Source organism: Galeopterus variegatus, unplaced genomic scaffold (genome assembly GCF_000696425.1).
Source record: "Galeopterus variegatus unplaced genomic scaffold, G_variegatus-3.0.2 Scaffold3977, whole genome shotgun sequence".
Taxonomy (NCBI): Eukaryota; Metazoa; Chordata; class Mammalia; order Dermoptera; family Cynocephalidae; genus Galeopterus; species Galeopterus variegatus.
Genome location: NW_007730088.1, coordinates 128,127 through 140,080, shown reverse-complemented (window position 1 = coordinate 140,080; position 11,954 = coordinate 128,127). Strand labels below are relative to the sequence as shown.

The 11,954-nt window shown below is 43.9% G+C and overlaps 1 protein-coding gene across 1 annotated transcript; it reads right to left on the bottom strand.

The window, feature by feature from the left end:
• Positions 1 to 3,728: 3,728 nt before the first annotated feature.
• PANX3 (pannexin 3) lies at positions 3,729 to 10,871 on the bottom strand. The gene is made up of 4 exons (XM_008586400.1): positions 10,691 to 10,871; positions 9,337 to 9,479; positions 6,223 to 6,437; positions 3,729 to 4,602 (listed from the first exon to the last, which is right to left on the bottom strand). The coding sequence occupies exons 1-4, from the start codon at positions 10,869 to 10,871 to the stop codon at positions 3,963 to 3,965; spliced, it is 1,179 nt and encodes a 392-aa protein (XP_008584622.1). The 3' UTR covers positions 3,729 to 3,962.
• Between the last annotated feature and the right edge of the window lie 1,083 nt (positions 10,872 to 11,954).

Genomic DNA, 11,954 nt, shown 5'->3' with positions numbered 1-11,954 from the left:
ACGTGTGTGGACTTAGCTGAGGAGAGCTACTGTTGAGATACAGCAGGAGCGGACACACACCTTCCCAGTGTCCGCGCTCGTTCACGCTCCCCGCAGTCCACGCGTGTCAGCGCCTGTTGTTCACACTTCCTTACAGACACGCCTTCCCGGATTGTAGGACGCCCTTGAACGCAAGTGCTGGGACCTTTCTTCCCTTGCTTCCTTCCCCGGCGCCGCTCGCATAAATGGTTCTTGAGGGTTTCTTATGCTGTCCCTAGGAGCTGGGACCACGGTAATGAATAGGGAGAAAGGCCTTGGCGTCCTCAAGTTTAGAATCTAGTAGGAAAGATGGAAGCTCTAACAGCAGTTTTAATAAAATGCTAGCATTGAGTGGGCTCGGTAAATATTTTCGAAATGAAATCAAGTGTGTTTCTGCGCGCATACCTGTATTTATATAGTTATAACTTTATAACGAAGGTCTATCTAAAATCGCCAAATAAGGACGGATTGACAAATTTCTATGGGAGAAGGCTTGCATTTTTCTTCTAGTAATGCCACTAACTAGATGAGTGAACCTCTATTTTCTTCTCTTAAAACTGAGTGTACTCATTAGAATAATGGAGATGAATGGGATTTCTAAATTGTGAAGTACCCTACTGCTATGAAATATAGTGCGTGCTATAATGAAGAAACAATAAACATTCGTATGCAGATTCCATTGAAGTCCATTTGCCAGAACTGCCTGCAAACTGAGGATAGCATTTTCCTTCCCACTAGATACGGTACACATGTATAAAGTTGAATAATATAAATAAAGTCAGAGCCCAAAGCCTGCAAGAACAAAATATAGCTGAATAGCAAACAGATGTCGACTATTATAGATTTGTTCGTGGAAATTCAGGAAAATATGTTACATAGTTAAAACAATTAGTTCATTAGATTACTGAAGAAAAATCTAACACTAATATAAATAACAATCAGAATTCAAAAAAAGTTAGGTTTAGAATCAATAACCCAAGTACTTCATTTCTGAAAGTTGTAAACGCACTGATAGGGTCTTGGCCAAATGATTTTTAACACAGAAAGCTACAGAAGTCATTTTATGACTGTCCCTATTGTAAACGGCCAATGGACCTGACTGAATTTTAATAGACTGACTCCTCCGTGTGCCAGTATGCTTTCACAAATATACTTAGGGCAGCCATAGAGATTTAATTCTGGAAACTTCCAGGATTATTTTTCAGCTTGTAAAATACCCACACTCATGACTTTGGTAATATAGGACTGGCACTTTACTTTGGAAGCTGAAAATAGTCCCAGTAATAGGAAGAGACTTTCTTCTTTTTAAAAAAACTTTTATTGCTAATTGCCTGATTTGTTTGTTGTTCAGCTGTATTTTGTTCTTGCAGGCTTTGGAATCTGACTTTATTTGTATTATTCAGCTTTGTATACGTGTACCATATCTAGTGGGAAGGAAAATACTATCCTTAGTTTGCAGGCAGTTCGGGCAAATGGACTTCAATGGAATTTGCATTAAAATGCTTATTGTTTCTTCTTCATTAGAAACATTTCTTTACGGGCCGGCCCGTGGCTCACTCGGGAGAGTGCGGTGCTGATAACACCAAGGCCCCGGGTTCGGATCCCACATAGGGATGGCCGGTTCGCTCACTGGCTGAGCGTGGTGCTGACATCACCAAGTCAAGGGTTAAGATCCCCTTACCGGTCATCTTTAAAAAAAAAAAAAAGAAACATTTCTTTACAATTATAAAACATTTCATGCAAATTTTAGAAATTTAAAAAATATAGTACGAGGAAAATTTTTTAAAAATTCATAATGCTGCCACTTGGCATGAACCACTTTTAACATGTTAGTATATGTGTTTAATATTTTCATGCATTTTTATGTAGGTTGGATCATACTGAATGTAGTGTTTCCTTTTTGTTCATTTACCATTATTGTAGTCATTCCACCATGTTGTTATGACTTCTTTATAAGCATAATTTTAAATGGCTGGTTAATATTCCAGTTTTGGCCATGTTATATTTTGTATAATTATTTCCACATCGTTTGACTTTTTGGTCACTTGCTGTGAAGTGTATCTCTGTGTACAAAGCTTTTTCCATATAGTACTATTTAGAGGCTGTGTCTGTGTGCTCCAAAGAATGTGATGCTACTGAACAACTCATTCAGTCACTTATTTGTTCAGAAGAAAATTTATTTAATGTCTATTATGACATAAGTTTTAGGAAACTTAAGCGGGAAACACAGACAAGTAAATTGGCAATATTAATACAGTGTAATAAGTTTATTTCAGAGGTAGGTTTCGTTTGATATGGCAGTACCCAGTTAGGGAAGGAGGAAAGAGATTGGGAAGGCTTCTTGAAGGAAATATGCCTGGGTAGGGTCTGAAGGGTTGGCTCACTGAAGAACAGAGGAGGGCATCCTGGGCAGTGGAGAAAACATGTGAACGTTCAGCATGGTGAGAAGCATGGGAACTGCAAGTAGATTAGAGTGAAAGATGTGTGGGGAGAGAAGCAAGAGGAGAGACTGAAGTAGTAGGCAGGGTTTAAATCATGAAAGGTCTTGTGTACCACATGAAGATTGGATTTTTACCCAGTGACAATAGGAAGTCATTGACGAATGTCTGTGTCAGCACTTTGCTTGCTTTAGGAAAAGTTATCTGAATTTGTCAGAAGCAAAATAACTTTTCCACTTACCTATATGAAGTAGAGTGTAAATGGCCTATGCAAAAATTCTCTGAAGAAATACATAATGTGCAGCTCTAAAAAAAAATTAAAATGAGAGACAGCATAGTATTGTGGATTGAGCATGGTCTTTGAAGTCAGATCAAGGTTCCATTAAATCCAGGTATAAGAATGGGAGAAGAGAGAAGGAGCTCAATGGCACCTTACTGCCTATCTTGTTTCGTTCTAAGTGGTTGCCATTCAGTGATCAGCTGTTAAGTGAAGGTATAGTATTCCCTGGGGTATTAAAAGCATACCTGGGCCTATTAAGAGTTGTGAAGGAACCCATAGCCCATAATGCCAGCCCTTATTGAAATGAATCCTTGGTTTAGATGATGAAAAATGTATCTGTTTACTTCAAGACTTCACTCATGGCTAATGCATGGCCCTGGCCTTGTTCTACTCTGCCCTTAAGCCCTAAGAGCAGATTACAAGTTGAAACCATCATTATCTCCTGTCTCACTTTGCAGTCCATGGAGGGCTTGGGCAAGGTCAATGACTTCCACAAAGCAGGCTGGGCAAATTCCTAGGATTTCAGGTCACAACAAAGCGTTTCCAGGGGTTTCACATCTCTACTAATTTCTTACCAGATTTCTCCAATTGCTCTTTGGGGTAAGCAGAGTGTGCATCCTAGAAGGGGCATGGAGTGAATATAGTGAGAACCAACCAACCTCCATAGTTAGCCTTTAGAATCTTTTTTCCTTGTATAATGTCTAGACTTTATTTCTATTTCCTCATTTATTTTACTATCTTCATAGAATGCTATGGATCTAATTTTTTTTTTTTTGTCTTTTTTCCGTGTCCGGCAACGGATCGCAACCCTCAGTGTCGCCCCCGTACCGGACCGGGACCGGCAACGGGATCGCAACCCTCGGTGTTGCCCCCGCGCCTCGCTCAGCCAGTGAGCGGGAACCGGTCTGTATGTGGGATCTGAACCCTCGGCGGGAGCGCCTCCGCGCTTCCCAAGCGGCGCACTAGCGCAGTGCACCACCGGGCCGGCCCTATAGATCTAATTTTTTAGTTCTCGGACTCTTCAGCTCCAGCTTTCACATTTTTTTGCACATCTTGATTATGTCTTCTCACCTTTAGGATAACACAATACGGGATATATGATTCATCCAAATCCAAGCTTAGAAATTCTAAAGTGGGTATTTTTGTATGCAGTATTAGTATGTGAGGCTTATGAGGAAGGAGAGATTTTTACTTTCTATAAAATTTCTTGCTCCATGATTTCTTAACTAAGGATGTTCATCACACACCCTGTGGGTGAGATGTTTAGGTTTTGAGGGTTCCAAGCCAGCCAGTAGAGTCATGAAATCAACCACTGTGTCAATGTTGTGTTTCTGGGAGGTTGTGTCCTTCAACACACATAAGACACTCAACCAACTAAAAGAGATGAGCTTAGAGATGTTAGCTCGGAGAAAAAGAAGAATGACATTGAGGTCATTAATGGGGCATCCCAGCATCTTTCTGCTGAGGAGATCAAAAGCTGGGAGCATCTCATAGATGGATAGGAGACGTTTGTCCCACCGGCATAGCCGCGTGAGGTTGTATATTATCACTGGAACAAGCAGGGTGTATATTGCTACACTGGAGAGGCTAACAATCTGGAAAATGGACAGGGAGGTCAGCCTGCATGGGATCAGATCGGGGACATGGGTCTCATCACTTAGCAGCCTTGTCTTGATGGAGCAGCTGAATTCTTCTTGGAAGAAAACATCCAGGTGGAAGTAGCCAAGGTACAGGTAGGTGGCTGCGGTGAAGAGGAGCAAGAGGGAGTTCCTTAGGAGGTAGGTAGCCACTAGTGAATGTGAGCGCTGCTTACATGCCAGGTACCGCTCTAGCAAAGGGAATTCAAAGTATCGTTCTTTCCGAGCCCTGAGCAAGGGGAAAAAAGGAGGCAAGATTAGGAATGACCATTTAGTACAGTACCCCAAAGAGACAGCTATGTGAGAAAGTAACAGAAGATCTGTGTATCCAATAAGCATTCTCGGCTGATATGAAAATCTGCCCTCTGGGCATATCCATGCTTTTCCCCCCAAAAGAGGTTTGTGACTATATCTTGATTCTCCAAGTACTGTGTACATTGTGATAAACCCACCGATTGATCAATGAATAAAGAATGGCCACTTTGGATTTCTGCCCAGCAGGGCAGACTAAAGCTCTGAACTGAAGTGAGATCCTTAGGAAGCAATAGGCTTATGAAATTACACTGGACTGGGAGTCTAAATAAGAGCCTTCATTCTTGACCTGTGTACTTTGCATATAATTTTTGGGCTAATTCATTCATTTTATACAAATCAATGTGCTAACAAGTGTTTGTTAAGAGCTTTGGTGTTCAGGTACATGTAAGCTGGTCTCTGCTCAATAGAAAGCGCACATGGTACATGCAAATATTAAATAAAAATAATGTTCACTTTGTTGCGGAAATGATGGATACAAACCATAGTAGCTGCAAAAGTTAGGAAGGAGGTAACAGTGTGGGGTGGGGTGTTCAGAAACATTTACGGAGAACATTGGCTTAAAGCTGGGCTTCATGAGTTAGAGAGGAACTTTTTCCACAGGATAGAGTATGTGCATAAACATGAGACAGAATATGACTTCAAATCTTTGCTCAGCTATCTTCCGGGGGTGGGGGGGCTACCCTAGCCACCCTATTTAAAACACCACCATTCCTCATCCCTCCAGGTTCCCCGACCCCCGCCTCACCCTGCCTTACTTTCTTTTCTTCATACCATGTACCATCTCCTAACATATATTTTACTTATGTGTTCTCTCTATTTGTGGTCTGTTTTCCCTCAGTAGTAAGCTCCACATGGGTAGGTATAGCTTAGTCTCCTCCTGCCCCCATCCCCTAGCACACACACACTAATGTATCCAAAACACTCAGAACAGTGCCTGGCACTCAGATGGATGAGAGATTAAATAAATAAACGATTTATTCAGGGGGAAAGGAGGAGACGGCCTCGGTAGAGTGAAAGCTGTCACTTGGTAGAAGTTTGAAAAAGTCATTCGTGACAGTGTGTTGAAGCCTTTAGACAAATATTTGGGAGAATTTGGATATTTTTTGGTAGGCATGGGGGGAGCTATTTGGGGCTTCTGAGCAGAGAAATAGTGTACAAAAGTGGTATTTTAGAGAGATTAATGCCTTTGTGGCACAGTATGTTTATCTGTAAACTAGAGGCAGAATCTTTTCTCATCTCCCCTTACAGAAATGATGGAAAGTTAACGATATGTTGTGTTAAGCACTTTGCGAAGGATGGCACGGAGGATCATTTAAAGATTGCTATGCAAGAGATCCTTTTATGGCTCATAAGCGTGATGATCAGGTTTTCACACTATTTTGTGAGATGTGCCTTCCTGTAAACCTTGTCATGACATCAGCACATTACCCATCTGAAGTGAAAAAAAAATTTTTTTTAGAAAAGATTACTATGCAAGGACATCATTTTAGTGCTGGACTGAGCCTTTCAGAAAAAGGTGGAAGAGACAACTCACTTCTCCAGCTCATCCCAGAAGATGTGGGGGTCGGAGCTCTCTTGCTGGATCTTTAGCATGTGCTGCACCAGGCGGATGGAGCGGTTGTAGGATTTGTCCAGTTCACTGATGATGAATAGCAGATCTGAGCTGAGGGTGGGCACCGCTGCATACTGCCAGAGCAGAACTGGCAGATACATGACCATGGCCAGGGCCAGCAGGGAGTAGGGGAGGGCCTGTAGGGCAAGAATCATTCTGAGGAGGGAAGCCCTGGGTGCTGAGACGTGGAGTGACACTTCTGAGTTAGGGGTTCTCGTTTCCCTGGTTTCTGCCTCACAAGGAGAAGGCAGTGTAAGGAATGGGCTACCACAGGTCCAGGACCTACAGCACTCTTCTGACCTGGCTGAATATAGTGAGGCTCGCAGAGAAGGGATGGTAGATCTTCATGCTCCCCGGGTCTATTTTTCTGATCCAGGGTCTGTCTAGGGCCCCCGGGAGGAGAGGAAGAGACAGAGAGAGTCAGAGAGAAAGAGAGATTTCCCATTTTCCCTCTCCCCACAAATGTGTTAGGCTGAGTAGCTAGCCTGAGATCATGGCCAACAGTGGCCATGCATCCTAGGGGAGAGAAAATCCCATTTCCTCCATGTAGCCTTCTCTGACTTCTGATGCACAGTGGTCTTTTCTCATCTTTGGATTTGTGGTAATGCCAACTATGCCATCAGATATTGTCTAGGCAGTGGCCATGCATCCTAGGGGAGAGAAAATCCCATTTCCTCCATGTAGCCTTCTCTGACTTTTCTGATGCACAGTGGTCTTTTCTCATCTTTGGATTTGTGGTAATGCCAACTATGCCATCAGATATTGTCTAGGAATTCTTTGGGGGCTCTTTCAGGTATGTAGATACATAAACTGACTTTTAGGAATGCATAAGCCTTGTCTCCTCAACTATTAGCTGCCCAAAATAAGGGACTGATATGGATTGAATTTTGTCTGTGCCCCCGCCTCCCACCCCCCATTCATGTGTTGAAGTCCTAGTCCTTAATATGGTATCCTCAGAATGAAACTTTATTTGAAAATAGGGTTGTTGCAGATGCAGTTAGTTAATTTAAAATGAGGTTATACTGGAATAGGGTGGGTCCCTGATCCCTTATGACTGGCCTCATTAAAACAAACACCCCACCACGTGAAGAGGCAGGCACGTGAACAGGGAGAATGCCCAGGTGATGCATTTCCAAGCCAAGGAGAAGGGCCTGGAAGATCCTTCTCTCACATGCCTTAGAGGAACCAACAGTGATGACACCTTGATCTTGGACTTCTGGCCTCCAGAACTGTGAGACGATACATTTTTGTTTTGTAAGCCACCCAGTTTGTTGTACTTTGTTACAGCAGCCCTAGCAAACAAATATAGAGCCTTTTAGGTTTCCCCGTCATACATACCACACCTAATAGGGTTGGACCAACTATTTTGCCCACAGTAAAATCTCTACTTGTAAAGGGTTTTTGAAGTAACATTTATCTTGAATAACATGCATTATTTCATTTGATCTTCGCAAGGATGCTATCAGGTAGGTATGATTAGTATTTCTATTTTGCAAATAAGGAAACTAAAGCGTGAAAAGATTAAGTAAACTGTATAGGGTTTCACATTAGTGGATAGGAGGCCAGGATTTGGAACTAGGCTGTCTGATTTTGGATCTTATTCTCTTAATGACTTCTTGATCTATAGCTTCTCCTGAACCAGGGAGGCTTTGTTATTTTAGAGGAGAGTTTGAAGGAAATGAGGGAGGATACATACTTGATTACATCTGGGTAGAGGAGAAAGGTGTGTGTGTGTTTTCCAAACTAAACAAAAATAGGTCAGGAAAGTTACACTAGACTATGAGAGAAAATTAGAACCTTTTCACTCTTGCCCAAGAAATGGTGTTCTTGAAAATAAACCCTTCAGCTGTTGAGATTCTATTTCAGTAGGGTTGAAGTGGAGCCAGAGAATCTGGGCTTAAAGAAATTCCTGGTGATCCTGATTATCAGGCAATTTGACCCATTTCTGACATTTGAGTCCCCTCTACACTAGAGGTTGTTACCATCTAGATCCTGCTTGAACTTACAGTGGTAGAGACCTCTTAGCCCTTTCCAGGGTTAAGAGGTCTCTAGTTTTGTCTGGGTCCTAGAACAGTGGCATTTTGAGGTCTTGTAAATTGTCATGCCTAGAAAATGGTATGAGTGACTTCTGATTCAACATTGTGAATTGAACATACCTATCACCGTTTTGCCCTCATAAAACCTCACTAGGATGACAGTAAAGGATTAAAACACACACATGCACACACACACATAATCTTCTAAAGACAGAACAGGAGAGGAGACAAGAGCAACAAGATGTTGAAAACTGGCAGCAGTTGCATGATAGAAGGTACCAGCCTGTGGGGAGGATGGGAGTGGAAGCAGGAACCAGCAAGCTGTTTGGCAGCACAGAACCAGAAAGCCTCAGGAATTGGAGACACCAGGTACCGCTGAAAATGAGTGTGCAGGTGGGGATGGAAACAGGAAAATTGTTTGAGAGATCTGTGTGAGAAACAGACCCACAGATCCTTTCTGTAATGTGAGGCAGTCAAGTGGTGGTTACCCTTTCCTTACTTGACAGAGGTTTGAGGTTCACTCTCTAGAGAGATTAAATCAGTCTAAGCTCTGCACTTGGGTCCACTGAGGGCAGGGGACCAGCTGAATGAATACTGAATGGTGAGACCCACAGCTGAGTTCCCAGTAGAGTGGCATCCAGGCTTAATACTGACTGCACTCTGCCCCTGTCCACAGATTATGGATTGAATGCCTCCTCTCAGGGAAAGAGAAAGGACTATAGACACTGATATTTGAGGTCTTCCCAATGAAACAGACCAAAGGGACCACCTTAAACTGAAGGCTGCCTGTCTACAAACCCCACCCATAGACACAAAGCTTCCTATCAGATAAAAGTGGGCAACCAAAGATCACCAGCCCTTTGAAGAATGCCTGAACATGAAAGTCAGTGACAGAATAAATGGGGTGGGGGAAAAGAGGCAAGAAGGAGCAGAATGATGTGGTTCTGTTCCACTGCACTCAGCCATGAAGCCGGCCTGATTGGGTCACTGCCCACTTTACCTTGTGGGGCCAGAGAGATTTCATCTTGTACCGGCCAGGCTCATCCTGTTCGTGGTGAACCAGTGAGTCCCAGCAGGAACTGTCGATATAGGCAGCTTGCTGGACACTGAAGTTACTGGGAGAGAAGCAGCTGATTGGAGATCCTGCAACAGGAATACGGCTTTGAGGCAGCCCTGAGCTGGAGTGGAGGAATGGGAACCCACGGCACAGTCATCTACGAGCTTCCTAGGGATCGCTTTCACAGCTCTGCCAATTTCTGTGTCTGGTAGGTGTCATCTTCTTCCCATGCCCCAGTTTTCTGAGTTGGACTATGCTATGTCACGGTAGGACAGGGCACACCTGCTAATGTGTGGACTTAGCCCTTTGGGTTTGGTGGTTCTTTTCTCTCAGAGCCCCCTAGACTCCCAGACAGGTGGGCAGCAGGGCCTCCCTGTGCCCCTGCAGATTGGCACCAGAAGGCTTGCAGTTTGACAGCAATGTCTCCTTCTTGAGCGAGCTGACATCTTTTAGACTCTAAAATGTAGAGGATTAATTGCCTGGACTTCTGAGCCCAGATCAAGAGAAAGGGTGGACAAAAGGAGCTGGAAGGAAAGTGTGCTTGGAGGAGAGTCTCTTTTTTTTGTTCTCCCATCATTATCCAGAAAGAGACAGAGGTGGGAATCAGGGCTTTTCCCCTTCTTGTGCATGAATGAAGAGGTGGTGGAGGCTGACACACCTCGTTGGGAAATGTAGTAACTTATGGCACAGCCAGAAAAGAAACCCAGTTCTCAGGGAGTCCACATTCTCTTTCACAGAAGCAGTGGATTTGCTGGCTAATCTAGCCCTTAAGACACCAGATACGTGTGTATGTCAATGTTCGTGTTTGTGGCTGGGGTTTCTAGCTCCTCTGATGTGCCAGGCTCTGTCCAGCACTTAACACACATTCTCAAATCAGCAACTTTGGAGGTGGGGGGTGGGAATAGGGCTCAGAGAAAATAAGAGACTTGACAGCATGGCTAAGAAGACAAAGAGGTCCAAGGTCCCCAAAAGGTTATGGGGCCCCAACCTCTCTCATCCATATGAAAACCAAAATAAAAGTTTAATTATTGAAATGACATAAAATATATGAATACTGAAATTGTGACTGATTATTATTATTATTTTTTGTAAATTTTTGGAGAAGACTTTTGAAACTTTTTGGTGCCTCTGCTTTGCTGGTGCCCTAAACTCATGCCTCGTCTGCCTTTTGGGTAATCCAGCCCAGCCCAAAGCCATGACACCTAGTCAGTGTGGGAGCTGTCTCACTTCAGAGCCCATTCAAAGGCTGAAACGAAGTGGAGTCTCTCTTATGCACTGGGCCTGGGAAGCAACTTACCAGAGGAGAACTCCTGGGCGAGTGTCAGGGACATCAGCAGCAAGGGGAAGCCCACAGCTACGAACTTGACCATCCGGTCCAGGGGCAGTTCTAGACGCAGTCCTTTGAGGTGGGAACCCCTGCGGTCAGGCAGCAGGGCATCAGAGAGCATGTACTCTGCAGCTGTGTGTGCGAGCGACATGATGCTGCTGAACTTGGGGGTGCAGAGGCAGCACGGGGGGTCTCGGAATAGTGGAGTGAGGAGATGGCAGTCTAAGGCAGCTGGCTTTGAGCAGACAGTGCTACAGCCCCAGCCTCACGGGTATTTGTGCTAGGAGCAGGCGGCAGTTCTCTAAATAACAGCCCAGCTCCTGACCCAGGCACCTGGTAATTAGAGGGAGGCATAGCCTTAGCGGGTCCTTGCTGGAGGAGGGTCAGGCTTCACCTGGGGCTGGTGCCAGGTTGCTCTCTCTGGATCGTTTCTGAGCAGATGGAGTCCCGTGGTTTTATGCTGCCCTTTCATTAATAAAGTATTTTCAGGGGGTGGTGGAGAGAAGGAGGGCGGTGGAGCCAGGCCCCCCATGTAGTTGGTGTGGAATTTGGGTGGAGATTGCTCAAATGTGCTGAAGGCCCTCATTTTGTGGTTCGGGGTGGGAATGGAGCCCCCAGCACTCAGCTAGGATTGCTACCCCTACATAGTAGTCTTTGTCCCAATGACGATTTTTGCTCTGGGTCCAGGCTCTTTCCCAGAAACTGCTCTGTATTTGATGTTAAATTTCTTTCCCTGACTCTGGTCTTTTTCCAAAATGTTTCAACCACATATTTACAATTTCCAGTGTCTTTTTTAGCCCCATCAGTTTTCTAGAAACCTGGAGAATGCATGGCAGTGCTGAGTAGTGGAAAGAAGATGATCTTTGAAATTTGGAGGGAAAAGTTCTCCACTGGAGACATAACAATGCTCATTTTTTAAATTGTGTGACATCAGGCAAGTCATTTCAGGCCCAGTTTTCTCATTTCTCAAATGGTGGTATGTTATAATCTTACAAGATTGTGGGGGTTGATTAAGAGCAGTGTATGTGAAGATCTTTGTAAACTGTATTCCTGATCATTATGGGGAGAGAGAGAGAGAGAGAGAGAGAGAGAGAGAGAGTGTGTGTGTGTGTGTGTGTGTGTCTATCTATATATTCAAGGTAGGCAGGTAGAACATATTTTATCCAACATTTTGTTAGGTTGGTTTACGACTTTTCATTTTTTAGATACATAGTATGTTGGCCTCTATTTGAAC